The sequence below is a fragment of the Ptychodera flava genome, chromosome 20 (genome assembly GCF_041260155.1).
Source record: "Ptychodera flava strain L36383 chromosome 20, AS_Pfla_20210202, whole genome shotgun sequence".
Lineage (NCBI taxonomy): Eukaryota > Metazoa > Hemichordata > Enteropneusta > Ptychoderidae > Ptychodera > Ptychodera flava.
The window spans coordinates 4,775,080-4,791,898 of record NC_091947.1 but is presented as its reverse complement, the minus strand read 5'-3'; the positions used below and the strand labels follow the sequence as shown (position 1 = coordinate 4,791,898).

Below are 16,819 nucleotides of genomic sequence, written 5' to 3'. Positions count from 1 at the left end.
CTGGTCTATAATTACTAGCTGTGAATCTTTCATCTCTTTTAAAGATGGCAGAGACGTTGGCTGTCTCCCAGTCCTTTGCAAAACTCTCAGATATCAAGCATCGCGTATATAAAAAATTAAGGAATGGGGCAATTTCCAAGGCTAGTTCTTTCAGGACTTGAGCAGGTATAAAATCGGGCCAACATGCTTTATACGAAACCAAGTGCTTGAATAGTTCACTCACGTCTTCCTTAGTGATGGTAATTTTCGGCATTGATGGATATTGATTCCCCGCTTAATTATGCACATATCATCATTTATCAAAAATATGATAAGTCACCCCAAAGAGGCTGTCCCATAATTACATTAAACGGTATGCGACAACCAATGTAGCAGAGATAATTGTTTGTTTACATAAAATGGGAATGTTTGCATATATCAAAGTGGAACTTCCACTGCCCCGGTGTTATACGGCAGCGATGATCAAAAAAATACAACGGACTCAGCAAGACTTTGTTCTGGAACTAAACAAGTCAATAGCACCTAAAATCAAATATGAAAATAACTGAAATGGGTATGGAATGGTAATGTAAGCAAGTAAGCTTATACCTGTCAAGCTACAAATATCAATACATGTACCTGACAGCGTTGTATGTAAACAATCGATGTGCAGGCCTTACAGTCCACTTTCAATCAATTTTCCAAGCTATTTAATTCTCCCTGTCTCTGTAATATCATAAAATGACATACACCGAGCGGCTGTAATCATATTTTGGGGAAACAAGGAGCAGTTTGCCCTTCATCTGACAGACAGTGTTCATTTATAAATACATGCATGAACATGTATGTGTACTGGAAACTGGATTGATAAAGAAAATAAATGCGTGCAGTGAAAAAAAAATATTGGACTGAGGATTTCCTATACTTATGGATCCTCATATGCACTTGAAACTATTGTCACTTTGCGTATTTTCTGTTGAATGATTCTCCATATGCAAAATAAGAAAGCTTATCAAAAGACAAAAGGGAAACTCAGGTATGTTAAAGGGACATAGTCGTCGGAACTGCTCTCAAAGGTCGTATGGGACCCATACGGCCCATGACAACAATGTATCCAAGGCACAATGGTGATTTGTTGACAGTTAAAACATGTCTGTCATAATCTATCATCGTATAATTTAAATGTTGCAGCTATGATGATGAGGTGCATCTTGATATCGTGCACGAAATACATTGTTAGTAAACAAGAAACTCGCACAGCCGCAGTTCCGACGACTATATCCCTTTAATGCATAGGCATAGGCTTACTAACATGTAAAATCAGTTTGAACTTACTTTTTAATCAGACCTGGTCATAAAAAAATGTGAAAATAGCCAAAATATGTTTCACATTTGATTAAGTTGAAATTTATCATAATAGTTACCTAAGTCGGGTCACGTGACCAAAATCTCTTCTTTTCCCGCCAAAATTGTATATTGCAAATAACTGAACATTCCAACCGCTAAACATCAAAATATGTAAAATATTGTTACCAATTAATGTAAAATGGATAGAAAATAATGTGTTAAAACCACTGACAGATGCAAAATTATTGAATTTTGAATAATTTCTTCACAAAAATCAACAAATAAAATATTTTGACGTTTTACATGAATGTTTTGAATGTCAGAAAGAAGTATAGATAGAGTTTCAGGAGTGCCATGTATTTTTGAAAGAATATGATAGATGTTGTTTCCAAAAGTGCAGACAAAATCAAAAAAATTTAACGGGTTACGGTTGGAATATTAAAATTAATAAAGACGTAAATTTTGGTGGGAAAATATCAGATTTGGTCACGTGACTCAACTCGTCAAGATTTAGGCAGACATTTTTTTAAAGAATTTTATAATTTCAATAATTAGGCCAAATGTCAATCTAATCTGGTGGTTTTAAAGATAATTGATCATTTTCTTACTTTTTGGCTTGATGGGTACAAACACCCATGCATTAACTAACTTCAGAATGTCAGTAATTGACTTCAAAAGTGACAGTCCATTAAAAATATATAGCTTTCAAAGTGGTTTTCAGTTAGGCTGCAGAGCACTGTATTATACAGAGCATGTGTTGTATGTACAGTGTGAACAATGAACGTGGGTATTATTGTGCTGAATGCAGTTATCAAACCATTCATTAATTGATATGAGCAAACACGGGTAAGTCTGTCCAGACAGAGAGCTAATTGTCAGTTGATTGCACAAACTTGATCCTGCTGATTTTTCTTCACAAGAGTTCGAAGTTGAAATATTTCTCTTGTTTTTCAGCTAAACCTACATACAGTACTACATATCTTAATTTACTTCTCATCAGAATGAATAAAAAAGTACAAACTTCGAAACATACTTCAAATTCATACAGTCCAACTTGACTTACACTTATTTCTATTTAATAAAGATGTTCTATAACTGATTAGCTATCTGGCCAGATAGACTCATACTATTTTACTGTATCTATGAATGAATCGGAAACTTTGATATGTGTTGAGATATGGAAGCTAATTGTGTATATTCTACATGTGTTTGTCTGAGACTGTGTGCTGTGACGGTAATGTGAAATGCACTGTAAAGACTTTCAAGAGAGTTTCATGAGAAAAGTAGAAAGTGGGAAAACATAAACTAGAAACTAGGAGTTTGATAAAAAGAGACTCATTTCCTTGCATTCCTTCCATGAATGAAAATAGAGATATAAGAGTTTTTGTGGGAAAACATGCAAAATTCAAAGAATACAGTAGTATACTATTTGAAGAAAATACCAATTCATACAGTCCAACTGGACGTACAGTTATTTCTTACAATTAATCATGATTTTATTATGATGGAAAAGTTCGAATAGCTTAAAAAAATTAAGTGTATGGACATAAATATCCTCAAATATATTTTATATAAGATTTGAAAAACCGAAATGGTCTCAAACTTTTTTGTGACACTGAAGACATCCATTCTCGATAACTGAACTACATTCTCTTGAAGAGCTCTGTTCTACTAAGCTTCAACAAAATATCAAACATTTAAGAATAAAACTTCTTATAAGCGTAATGACTGAACAAAATTATTTCTGTTCTATGTCAATTGTTTGTATGAATATGGATATAATTACAAACATCACAAACATTCTTAACTTTTACAATACTTTAACTAGAGCAAGAAAACAAGCAAGGTATAACATTCTTCTGGGATAGCTTGAACAGTTTCTTCAAAATTGAACGATCAAAATAAGCCCTTGCCATTTTCAGTTTCTATTTTGGTATGGACTGTATTTGATGATAATGAGATACAGTATATGATTTGAAAAACATTACTGGTTTTCCAATCCATCGAATACAAATTATCCGTTCCACATGCACACTTATCCATACTGAACACCTGTATTTTTCACTTTTCACTTTACAATCTGGCTTTGGTTACACGTTACAGTATTGATGCTGCACGTACATAGGGTGTTAAATGGTATCAGCTCTTTAAAAATGTTCATTAAATCTTATACCATTATTTGAAGACAGTAAATGCTTGGGGGAAGAAACAAGAAAGTTACATCTATTCCAACTTATCTTGATACAATATTGTTCATATGCACTCTCTATGTTAACTATTTTCTCTTGGTTTTCTTTTGTTTGAATATCAATTCGTGTTCTTGGATTCTTATCCTAGAAACTATTATTTTGCTTAAAATAGTATGTATTCGTGAAAGGCAAAATCTACTGACCAATTCTATCACTGGCATTCGAAGCCACGGATTTTTCAAAGCTGTTCTCAAGGTTCCCAAAGCATTAAGGAAATGAAAAATTCTGACGAAGTTTACAGAATGCACTGCACTACATTAAGTTAAAACGCTAGAAGTTGTAACGTTTGATGATTTTCAAGAATTTCGGTTTTTTTTTCTGTCGAGCAGAGTTTCTTATTTTACCCTAAAGCTGTCGAAATACACAATTTTCCGCTTGCCAACTCAGCTTGTACATGTAAGTAAACTGTATTTTTATTGTTGGCAACTGGTTTCTTATCTGAATAAGAATTCAACTAACAACAACAGAACCTTATACATTTAAGGAAACACACTTACGCATTCTCGAGCTACATCAACCTACACGTGGACAGGCCCGTTCTTTTAAGTATTTTGCATTATCCTGTAGTTTCGTTTCAATACACTGTTTAGTTATACAATGTTGTTGTTATATACGAGGAAAAATATAGTTTTGAAAAAAAATGTTGACATGGCTAGTAAACGGCATGTTGCGTTTGAAGGCAGATGTTAATTGTTACATTCCAAGCAAACAGGAAAACATCTTTGAATTTTTACTTTGTTTATATTAGTAAATACATTATTTAGTCACTCTGGTTACAATGTTACATGGTATATTAATTCATGGTAAAGTCATTAATGTTATAAAATTTATCACAAAGTGTAAGTAATTTTGACGTAAAGTGATTGTAGTCTTTTTATTATTGCCCTCAGAGTCTTAAAGGAATCTTTTACACGTGAAGTCTATGGCACCTTAAGGGGTAAACGTTTGAGCTCAATCATCAACTTACCTACATACTAGTACATTGCTTACATGTGCACTTAAAGGTAAATATAGGATTCTGCATCGGAAAAATCTTATAATTGTTTTTACTTTCAGACGTGAACCCTAAATCTAATGTCACTCAGTGTAATGAGGATGAGAGTACAACTGAAACAAAATCAAGATGAAAGGTCAATATCCTAACTCTGTTCAGGTCCTTTAAAAAACATATGTTTGAGTGCAGTTTAACATATAATTATGCACTTCAAACAAGATGAGCATTACTTCTAAGTATATGCTGCTTACAATTGCTTTTTGTACATCATTCAACAAGGTGGAGAATTCTTGCACGTGAAATACATGAAGACAGTTGCAATGGAAAATACATCTGGCCCACACAAGATCATGTATCTTGGTTGCAAGCAGAAGACATTATAATCACGGTCAATCTTACGTTAGTCATGACTAGAGCACACTTCAGATTCGAGGAAAATGAAATCAGTAGATTGCACTGATCCTTGCCATTAATCATCATAATCCAACAAAGTATACCAAAATTATATTAGATCCTTGCAAGTCGCCTTTGTATATACCATGTTTACTTTCATCTAGTTCTTTTGAGTTAATGAAGCCTTTTTGACAAGATGAAGTTTTCTTTTTAATGTTAGTACACTAATGAAATTATCTGAAGTGCATTTTGCTCATCATTCAGGTCGATTGTTTCCAAATATTTTGTCGAATGGTGTTCTATTTGTCATAAACAAATTTTTTGAGAATGTTTTTACTGTATTCTAAATAGATTTATGCATGCAAACGGGCAAGTTAATTTTTGGATTACTTACTCCTTCACATACTGCCATATAATGTGCTGAATGAATTTCAGTGTCTCGACAATCAGGACCGGGATTCGATGTTTGTGACTTTGTGTTGACTAATGTGTACAACGCACAAAGCCGTCTACTACTGTTGCTCCCAAAGGTATGCTAAGCACGATTTATCTGACCTGAATGTTAAAACCTCAACATTCTGATGAAAATCAGATGCAGTGATGTACTCCGTCTTTTAGCAGTTGTAATCCTTCAATGTTTACTAAATATGCTGTCTCTAGAGAGGCATGAACAGCATCGTTAACGTTTAACGTTAAAAGTAATGTTGATGGTAGAGACGAAGAACATCTCGACATCTGATTCTAATCAGATTACCTCAGAAATCTTAGTTAAGATTGCCGTTGAGTATGCTGAAAAGGGCAACTTTGGTTAACTTTGTTCAAATAACATAGACTAAATCTTCTCACTTCTAAGAGTTCCACTTCTAAAAGTTTTTTTTCCGATCATTACTCTGAATGTCATTAGACTAATGAAATTACCTGAAGTGCATATTTCAACAGGACCAATTTTAGCAAGTATTTTGTCAAATGGTGTATTATTTGTTAAAAACACATTGTCGACATTAATTGTGTATTCTAAGTACGTCTATGCACGCAGACAGGCAAGTTATTATCGGAATACAGCCTTGATTACTTACGCATCATTACACTGTGACGTAAAATATGTTTTATCTGATAAAAACATGTTTTGCCTGGGTAATCCTGTGAGACTAATCTATCTATCTTGCTGAATAAGGCTAAAAAAAGAAATGTTTCTGGTCAGGTCTTTCTTTAAAAAATGGTGCGGCGACGAGCATTTTATTTTTTTTATATTTTATTTTTTTCCCTCAAGGGGGAGGAGGGTCAGTTTTATATTTTATCAATATAGTCACATATATAATGTTCATGCAGTCACTGATCATGCCCCCCAAAGAATTTTCTCTTCCTCTTCAGCCATTTTGGTTTGGTGTCAGCCACGGCCGCCGGCCACAAACAGGAAAAAAAGGGTGACGCGCTGTTGTTCAAGTGTCGCGCGCGCTGACCAGAAACATTTCTTTTTTTTGGCCTAAAGCTCGTTTTTTTCTGTGAATGAGGCAAATGATGACATATATATAATTTGACAAAGTCATTCATAAATATTTAGTATACAAACTTAGTACGTATGGAATACAAGACACCCTCCGTGACTGCTTTGGTAGCTACCTTACTGATAGATCCCATGTAGTTAATGTTAAAGGGTGTAGATCAGACCCTGTTCTAGTTAAACCAGGAGTTCCACAGGGGTCACAGCAACGACCATTGTGTTTCATTCTTTATTTGGATAACATTTTTCGCAAGTTTAAATGTGGCTCATTAGGCTTTGAGATGATCTGAAGTTGTTTAAGATAATACGTAGTGTGAATGACTGTTCAGTGTTACAAGATGATATCAACTACTTGCCCACGTGGTCTGAGAAATGATAAATGCAGCTTAATTATAATATGCCAAGTGTGTGGTACTTCGTTTTTCTTTGAAAAGATTGCCAACTGACAGGGCGTATAAAAATGATGCACACAGCAATTTGGAGACAGTTTATACTTACAGTGATCTAGGTGTGACACTTGACACCAGGTTAACTTTTGTAGATGGATGCCCTGTTCGAGGTTTACAAAACATTCGTCAGATCAGAAGTAAACTTGAACATGTCTCAGTTGTTTGTAACAGTATTGAAAAAGTGTACTCAGACAAGCTAGAAGCTGTACAGCGTAACTTTGTTAAATATTTGTGTTATCTTGTATCTTGTAGTATATGATAAAATATGAATAATTTTTTCCGATTCAAAACTATCTAAATCTGTGTATTTATGGACGTTTGATAATTCATTTTAAAGTACTTATTAGACTATAGGATGGTTTAAGGTTGATATGTGTGCAAGAAATTGGATTTGGGAATTTCACCAAAATGTTGATTCACTATTGGAGTCTATTTGAAAACCATGAATAATTTGTTCACAATGCTAGACTAAATAAATTTGTGCTTTTATAGGTGTCTGATTATTGGTACAAATGTACTTGATTCAAATAGGGTATTTGAAAGTTCAGATGTTGACAACAATTATGATATTGGAATTTCACATAAAAGTATAATTTCACTTTTCATGGTACGAGAAGTCTACAGGTAACTGTTCAATAATTTCCCTGACAAAACTTGCTATATATCTAATATGTAAGTAATAGGAATTACTCATTGCCCTCATTTAGCTCGATTTACAATGAGACAAGCCTCAGAGTTGCCTGGTCAAGATGTTTATGTGACAGATAATTATACTTTTGTTCAGATTTAATGACTTCAGAGAATGAAATCATGCAGTAAATCATTTTTATCTCTCAGAATATTTCTGAACACTGAAACTGCTTTTTGACGAGACAGATACTTGTGAAAATTACGTGACCACCCCTCTGAGCTGTTTGAAAAATATATGATCCCCCCTTTGCAGTTTTCAAATTTTAGGTGACCCCCCTGGATTTTGCCGGCCCACCCCCGGCTGTAATAACTGAACGCTCCCTAAAGGCAAAATGTGTGAAATTGCATTCAAGTCCGGACTTTAATTAATTTGTCAACAATAACAATGGTCGTGCCACATATGCAGTCTATATTTTCTATCAATACACTGAATATTTTGTGGGTAAAGCTGGATTAAATTTCAGTGCCACATCCACCTAGTACGCCTACATCATGCCTGAATAATAATTTTATGTTAACCTTATTTATTTTTACCCAGGACGTGATACATGTTACATTTGATGATTTTTTTTTATTTGGGGGAGGAGTCATATTTTAAAATAAATACTTTGAGGGGGGGGGGTCATCTTTTACATTGCCAAAGTTTCACCACCACCGACTTGTAGGCCTTAATAATGAAGCCTTCCTTAATGGTGCACGGTGCCACCTTCGCATCGAAGAAAACACATTTTCCGAGAAAGAAAAGAACAGCCTTTCACATTCATTCATTTAGCCTTTGGCAAAATTTGAACAAAAGTATCATTCGCGCTCAGCTTTATCTGAAGAATAGGTCACAAAGCCATTATAAAGCATCAGCGCACAACAATTAATCCCGGAAATTATAGACCTATATCAGTATTGCCCCTGTTAAGTAAGATTGTAGAAAAAATTGTCAATGCACGCTCAATTCAGTACATAGAAAAAACAATATTTTATATGAGCATCAATATGGATTTCGTCATAAATACAGCACAAAACTTTCAATTGTAAATCTAATCAATTATCTTATCAAACAACTTGATAATGGCAAAGTTACACTTGGTATTTTCCTTGACTTCTCTAAGGCTTTTGAACTTAGCCGGCTATTGAACCACTCTTTTTGGAGTGGAGATTTAGCCGAGCGGTTCTGTCTGTGGCCTCTCCGCTAGGCGACTGATGCAGTATGTTGTGGGTTCGAACCCGATTGAAAACTAGCCGTATATACAATCAATCATGAAATTCTTCTTTCTAAGCTTGCTCACTATGGTATTCGAGGTCTTCCTTTACTTTGGTTTAGAAATTACTTACACAATAGATCCCAACTAGTCTCTGTCAATAATAATACCTCATCATACCTTAATGTTACATGTGGAGTACCACAAGGATCTGTCCTTGGGCCTACCCTATTTTTACTATTTATCAATGACATTGCCCGTTCCTCCACATACTTCAATTTTAGATTGTTTGCTGACGATACCAATCTATTTCATACGTTCCCTGCTAACCAAATTAATATAAATTTAAATACTGTCGACATTCACCTCAATACTGTAGTGGACTGGTGCAGGGCTAACAAACTTACTGTAAGTGAACACCTCAAAACAAATTGCATTGTCTTCAGAAATCATACCAAAAATATTTTCTTGAATGGTACTCTGCACATCAATAATACAGTTATCAATGAGGTTGAAGTGACATCATTTGTAGGTATTCACATGGACAGACATCTCAAATGGTCAAAGCACATTAAAATGATTAATTCTATTACCAGAAAAAAGTTTGGCATCCTATTCAAATTGAGACAGTTTTTACCACGCAATATCCTTAATCTTCTTTACAAAACTTTCATCCTACCACACATCACTTATGGTATTGAAGTTTGGGGTTCAACATATCCCTCACATCTCAATAGTATCTTTCTTTCGCAAAAAATGGCAGTCAGAGCTATAACTTTCAGTGACTTCACAGCAAACTCAGCTACTCTGTTCAAACAACTAAATATTCTCGATATATACAAAGTACATAAATTACATATCAGTACATTCATGTATGAGCTTATAAATAATAACTGGTCACACAGTCTTACAACATACTGTCAGTTGCCTTCTTATTGCTACAGTACACGTCATAAAATTAATGGTAACCTTTATGTCACAAGTGTCAACACTTCCTTGGGTAAGTTCTCAATATCATATACAGGTTGCATCTATTGGAATACATTACCTAAACAAATTAAAACAAAAACTAGTAGAAGTTCGTTCAGACACTCCCTTTCAAGTCTCCTCATACACGGTTAGTGTTTTAAGTGATGAAGAGTTATATTCAACTTTACAAATATGTATATCATATATAAATATATATATTTCTCTATACATTTTGTTTTGTTTTGTTTTTATTTTACGTATTTTCTACTTACTCGTAATGTATTTATTTAGTTATATATTTATCTATTTATGTAGTTGTTCTTATTCACTAAGTTAGTTACTTAGCACTTTCAAGTCTACTCTTACACGATTAGTGTTTTAAGTGATGAAGAGTTACATTCATTTTTACATATATGTATATCATATTTAAATATATTTTCTATACGTTTTTTATGGTTTTCTTTTTTACGTATCTATACACATAGACTAACATCTGCTATTTTCCGTTTCCGTTTACCCTTTATCACAGCACAACTCAGATGTACATTCATTACTGAATTGTAACATTAATACGATTAAGGGTAATAAAGATTATTATTATCGAGTGGAGGACACTGCACAACTATTGCAAACTTTGAACTTTGACCCTATACTCAAAGGTCGTTGACCCACAGAACAGAAATCGTAAGAATGTCGGACACAGATCGCAGGTACAGGGTAGAATTTCAGGATAACCTTGCCATACTGTGGATGAATGATGGTGAAAATCGGTATAACAACGAGTCATTGACCCTTCTACATAAGGCCCTCGATACAATAGTTGAGTAAGTGAAGGTTCTTAGTTTTTATGTAGCCACTTTAGGTACGTGTAACGGTAGCCCTGCGTACGATGCTGTGTGTTCCGCTACAGCTAATAGCCCCGTGTGGTGAGCGGGGCTATTAGCTGTAGCGGAACACACAGCATCGTACGCAGGGCTAGTGTAACGGGTACAAAATGGCCGGGCTACGGAACTGTAGCAAGTCTGTGTGTTGTTTGTACCCTCGTGTTTATACCACCTCCAACAACGATCGTAGCCCGGTAACACATATACCTGCATGCACAGTTGCTGCGGGTCCAAAGCTGTGGTGTTTTCAGACGGGATTTTTGCCTTTTACGCGCTTCGGGTCTTGACTATAGGTGTACGACTTTTGACCCGAAGTCGTAAAACTCAAAACCAGCCTGTATATGACAGAAATCCCGTCTGAAAACACCACAGCTCTGGTGAAAGGCAAACACTTAAATATTGAAAGAAGAAGTTGTAATCTATCGAAGGTGTTATTGGTTGCATGTAATCATGGATGTACAAAATATTTGTGTACACCCATGATGTAATTAGCATGGGGTTATAGTATTCTTTTACGTCCAAGGTAGAACGAACTCTAGTCTACTGGGCATGCTCTAGGCTACTAGATTGTCTAATTTCTCCCGATGGGTCCAGACTTCGGACCTTGGGTCATAGGTATACTCTGCCCGGAAAATTGATATGTAGAACAATACTTTAGAGCGAAGATCTACTCATAAAAAAAAAATATATAATCAGATGAAAAATAGGCGTAAAACGTTTACGTTATTGCCATGAAAATTCCCTGAGAGGTAAAAAGAGAGATTTTAGATTTTGAGTATTGAGATTTGCATGACTGGAGTTGTTAGTTGTACATAATGAACAGGTGTAGGTTGTTTCCAGTTGTTCTCTATGGTGGTACTGTCTTACCCTATACGGTACTGTACTGATTTGTGCTGACCCTCCAGTAGCCTTCCCACTGTTAAACGGTTTGTTTATTGTACAACTTGTACTTTTTTGTTCTCTTGAAAGTGTTCAGTTTTGTACTTTCTCCAATTTCGGAATGTACCAATGCGCTCTCTGCTAGTGTGAGTTGAGTATAATAAAGATTGATTAATTGATTGTAAAGACTGTTGATATTCATTCATGTCAATGTGGAACAGTTGTTGATATGTCAAATGACATCCCAAAATCAAACCCTCTATGGAGACAAACGCCACAGAAAAGCTGATATAAACAGACTTTGCTTACAACCAAGTGTATCTCCCTGGTAATTGTTGTCACCCCTAGGAACAGTGATGTAGAGGCGCTCATTACAGTTGGTGTCGGCAAGTTCTACAGCAATGGTATGGACTTGAATTGGCTGGGACAACAGGATGTAAAAACATTAGAAACTTTCCACAGACTGATTCACCAACTATGCAAACGAATCTTAACGTTTCCAATGCCAACTGTTGCAGCAATAAATGGTGAGTATTGTAATATTCAACAGGATGGCGTAAAATTTGTTCCGGAAAAATTTACAGATCAAGTCCTTTTCTGGACTAGGAGTCCAGCATGTGCAAAATCTTGAAAGCTGCCATGTCAGCTGAAGAAAATTTGAAGCCTCTCAAAAGTATCTGTAAGAAAATTTTTAGATGAAGTTTTCTTGAGAACTGAGCATGTTGATTGTGACAATTTGTCCGTGGCTACAGTACCTCATACAGCAATGTAGTTATTCAATCTATGTCTCACTTTGCCAGTGCCTCCTGGACAGTTTTTAAATAACATAATTTTAAGAAATCAAAACAAAAAGGAATGTTGGTCAATTTAACAAATGCTGCATTGTCAAAAGTGGCCATGGAAAATCCTTTGACCATAAATGTTCACAGTTAATTCACCATTGATTACCAAAATATTAAACTAAAACAGGATTAACCATGATTTACAATAGCTCTGGTTGATTACTTGTAAAAGGGTTACAAGGTAATGTGATCAATCCAGACAATCTATTTGTTAGGTACCCTTATCCCTAGGGGTGCTGGCCTATACATCGTAAACTAACAAATCTCAAGCAGGTTTTCAGTTGCATTGAAATTTGATTCACAAGTTAGTTGTTACAGATGCCCTTGTCCAGATTTGTTCAAAATATGATGCAACTAGTAATTTGTATTTTTAGTACAGTTTAATCGTCTCAAAGACTGCTTATACCGTATAATTATCATCTTGAAATTCTATTTGTAGTTTTGTAAGAGCCTTCCATTCTCTTTTAATCGATAAAAAATATGACATCACAGCAAAGATTTTGATTGTTTCATCATTAATGATGTGTGTATTCTATGCTGCAGTAGATTTCAGACTTGAAATTGTAGCATTTGAGTAACACATAGAGTATAACAGTATTACTGCATCAAGGTCAGAGTCAGTAATATTTTTATACCGACATTCATTGTGATAGGTGATACTCATCATTTATCGTAATCATACTTATCTTATCGAGGCCCTCTACCCATAGCATAATGTTAAGACTTGCCAGATTTACTTCTTCACATTTCAATGATAGAGGTGTTTTCTGTCATCAAGGCTATATTTTCTCCAATCTTCTTTTAGGACACTGTTATGCAGCTGGTGGTATTCTTGCACTTTGTCATGACTTCCGTATCATGAGAACTAAAAGAGGGTGGTTTTGTTTGCCAGAAGTTCACATCAACAGACCATTTGAATATCCAATGAAAGTGCTTCTCAGGTAACTTGCAGGTTTTAAGGCTGGAGTGGCATTTCCAGTACAGTGACTTTAAAGACTGTTCAGGAATGTAACTTCCATGGGAAATGTAACAAAGATCATCAGCTATCATGGAAATATACAGATATGAAACAACATGTGGAATCTGAGATTACATGGTGGATCAGTACTGGTGACGGAAAGATCTATTAAGCAAATAGTATTTGCTACAGTATGGAGGTAGAAATGAGGAGTCACAACTGAATTAAAGTCTCTTGTTTGTCCCTCCATTGCCCTGTCATGCAAACTCAACTGAACAGAGGCAGGATTGGGATAGAATATTACAAGTTGACAGCAAGAGCAAAATGTGACTTCTAAACTGGCCTAAAGTTTTGGGAAAAATTCTACCAAGAAATCACACCATTGAAGTTAATGGTGACTGTCTTGGGTACTACATGATGTAATTGCGATAGAGGTGACTCACAGGTTTCTTGGTAGAATGCAGATGGAGTTCTGTGAAAAGATGACTGTATAGCAGTGTTGCAGCCAGGACTTGTCCTTGCGACAATGTCCCCTAAATGGAACCCATTGTCCCACATTCTCGCATACTGTGGGCCACCTTAGGCACACTCATGAGTCAACTGTGTTAGGTGCAGTCTGAAAGTAATACCCATTACTGACGAGTACCTTTGTTTTTTGCATGATCATTTTGAGGCTTATATTTACCAGTGCGTACTTTCTTTCATAACTTGCTTGTCGTCTGACTGAGCTCTGATTGTTGGCAGATATGGTATACTTGCCTGAAATTCAAGCATAGCAACACAATCTGAATAACTTTTACTTTTTTTGTGTGAAACTAATTTATTACAAAATGATATAAAATTTGATTGACAACTGCCGCATGTTGTCCCCAAAATGTGTAAAAATGACCCCCAAAGTAAAGTATAGTGGGACACGGTGTCCCCTGATTTAAAATTCCTGGCTGCAACATTGGACTAGTAAAGATTCATGTCTTCTGTCAGTCTTGTGGAGTGACGTTATTTCCAAATGTTGGTACCAAAATATGTATTCATTCAGTCACATTTTTTATAGAGTGGCTGTGATTGCATTGTGTCAATTCATTCCATTTGATCACAATATTCTACCATTTCTCTTTCTCACTACACAGGCACAAAATACCTGCTGGACCATTGATGAGAGACATTGGAGTACTTGGTAAACGGTACACCTCTGAAGAACTCTTGTCCACTGGAATGCTTGATGGTGTGACAGATGAAAGTCAGTTATTGGATGATGCAAAGAAGTTGGCCGTCAAAGCTATAGGTATGACCTGAATTATTGGCAATGTGCCCCATAACTGACATTCCTTAACTCCTTGAGTCAATTCAGGAATTTCTAGAAATGTCTGTGCTTCAGTCCTGTATACATATGTATGTACCAGCTGGTTAATGTAATTTGTAAGCATTCTTAGGTCAGTGGTAAGTGACTACAGCTTGGAAGAATCTCTGGTCATTGGCATGATTTGTACAACATCATGGTAGGGTTCTTGATTTGTGCAACTCATAGTATCGGGAGAGTTTTTGATTTGTTTGGAGGACAAGATCAGTTTTCAAAGCTGGTCATTCACTTTCTCTGTTCCTTAACAATCTTACCACTATTATGACCATCATCATCATCATCTCATCATCATCATCATCATCATCATCATCATCTCATCATCATCATCATCATCTCATCATCATCTCATCATCATCATCATCATCATCATCATATCATCATCGTCATCATCATCATCATCATCATCAATGTCATTGCTGTCATAATAATTATTGGCAGTAGCAGTATCATATTCATTACAGCCACCAACGTCATTATTTATGGTGTTTAGTAATCTTTTAATCATAATTTAACAAATGAATCTCATTTAACATTGACATTCCAACCTTTCTTCATGTTTTTATTCCTAGTCTACTGGTACATTATCCCCTGAAAACTCACCACTGGTTTCTGTAATGTATTGTAATCAACAAACAGATGGATGTCTGAAATGATCTTAACTCTGACTGTATTCCTTGTTGATAAGTGCTTAATTACAATTCACACATCTGATTATAACATGAGCTACCTATCGGTATCTCCCTCAGGTAAAGATGGATATGACAGGGATATTCTACAGAAAATGAAGGAATCAGTCTATGAAGATGTTGTGGAAGCTCTTGAGTATACAACATTGCAAGACCAAGATTTGCTACAGCGCCGCGGTAAACTGAAACCAACATCAAAGTTATAGAAAGCAGTCTATTTTACAATGGCATTATGATGATCAAAGTTTTAGAACAGTGATTTGATTTTTGTAAACAATGAAAATTTGACATAGATCATGCACAGAACAGTGATTCAAAACTGTTGACCCTGTGATGTGTGAGGGCGCCCTTGATCCCAGAGAGTGGAGATGTAGAAACTGTGATGAACCACAAGATGATTCATGGATCATGATTACCTGAATCCATTTCTGTTTTATAAATGGATCAAAATGGCTGATGTCTGTTCTGATAGTATACACAGGGCCCATACACTCCTGGAAAATCCTAAATCCCCCTGGTAAGTCTTGGAAAAGTCCTTGAAAATGAAACTGAGTATTGGAAAGTCTTGGAAAATTGATAATCCACCAAAAAATTTCAAAAATTATCGTCATAATGGTTTTGATATGTGTAATCTGAAAAATGGTATTTTGGACCTCAAAAAGGCTTTGAAAATTGCTGAAAAAGTCCCTGAGAGTCCTTGAATTTTATGTGACTTTGAGTGTGTGGACCCTGTGGTATGCAACCAACAGAATCGAGAGTGTAAATCAACAAATATGCCATGGAGCATTATGGATATGGAGATAATTTATTTCACAGTCTGTAGTTGATATAATAGCAAAATTGTTTACATTTTGATAGTAGTATTTGGACAAACAACCCAGCAGCTGATATGAGTCCACTGTGATGCGTCACAGAGAATAATCAACATTGCAATGGTCTCTGTGTTAAGCATTGAGATTTACAGAATGCAATCACTATTGACCATTTGAAAGTGCAATGCTGTATTAACAAAAATGATTTCTTGATGAAATAAATCAGTGCATACCACCTGAATATTACATGAGAAGAAAACTGAAGCAGAGAATTGACAAATTTTCAACGGAAATTATTTTATTCTGATCTGTAATTAAAAATGAGGAAAAAATTGACTCCAAAACATTACAAATGTAATACAGCCATCATTTGAACAGCTCTGAATAAAGACAAGTGTAGAAACATACATATATACCTTTCCCATCTTTTGATCAAACTTGAAGTCTTGAATTATGAAAGCAATGACTTATTATTGTTGTGTTCATGAAGTAATGGCAATGAGAGACTGTGTGGCTCCCACAGATAAGAACTCCTCAGGGGCTATTCGCTGGCCAGATACAATTAACCCTTTGAGCGCCAAAGTCACCTTTTGTCACCTTTATAAAATGTATCCCAGTCAAATTTTTTCAGATTTTT

The 16,819-nt window shown here is 35.4% G+C and overlaps 1 protein-coding gene across 1 annotated transcript; it reads left to right on the top strand.

Moving 5' to 3' along the window:
* The first annotated feature begins 10,422 nt into the window (after nucleotides 1–10,422).
* On the top strand, nucleotides 10,423–16,589 carry LOC139119827 (uncharacterized). The gene is made up of 5 exons (XM_070683739.1): nucleotides 10,423–10,588; nucleotides 11,876–12,054; nucleotides 13,175–13,310; nucleotides 14,455–14,609; nucleotides 15,431–16,589. The coding sequence occupies exons 1-5, from the start codon at nucleotides 10,455–10,457 to the stop codon at nucleotides 15,574–15,576; spliced, it is 750 nt and encodes a 249-aa protein (XP_070539840.1). The 5' UTR covers nucleotides 10,423–10,454; the 3' UTR covers nucleotides 15,577–16,589.
* Nucleotides 16,590–16,819: the final 230 nt, after the last annotated feature.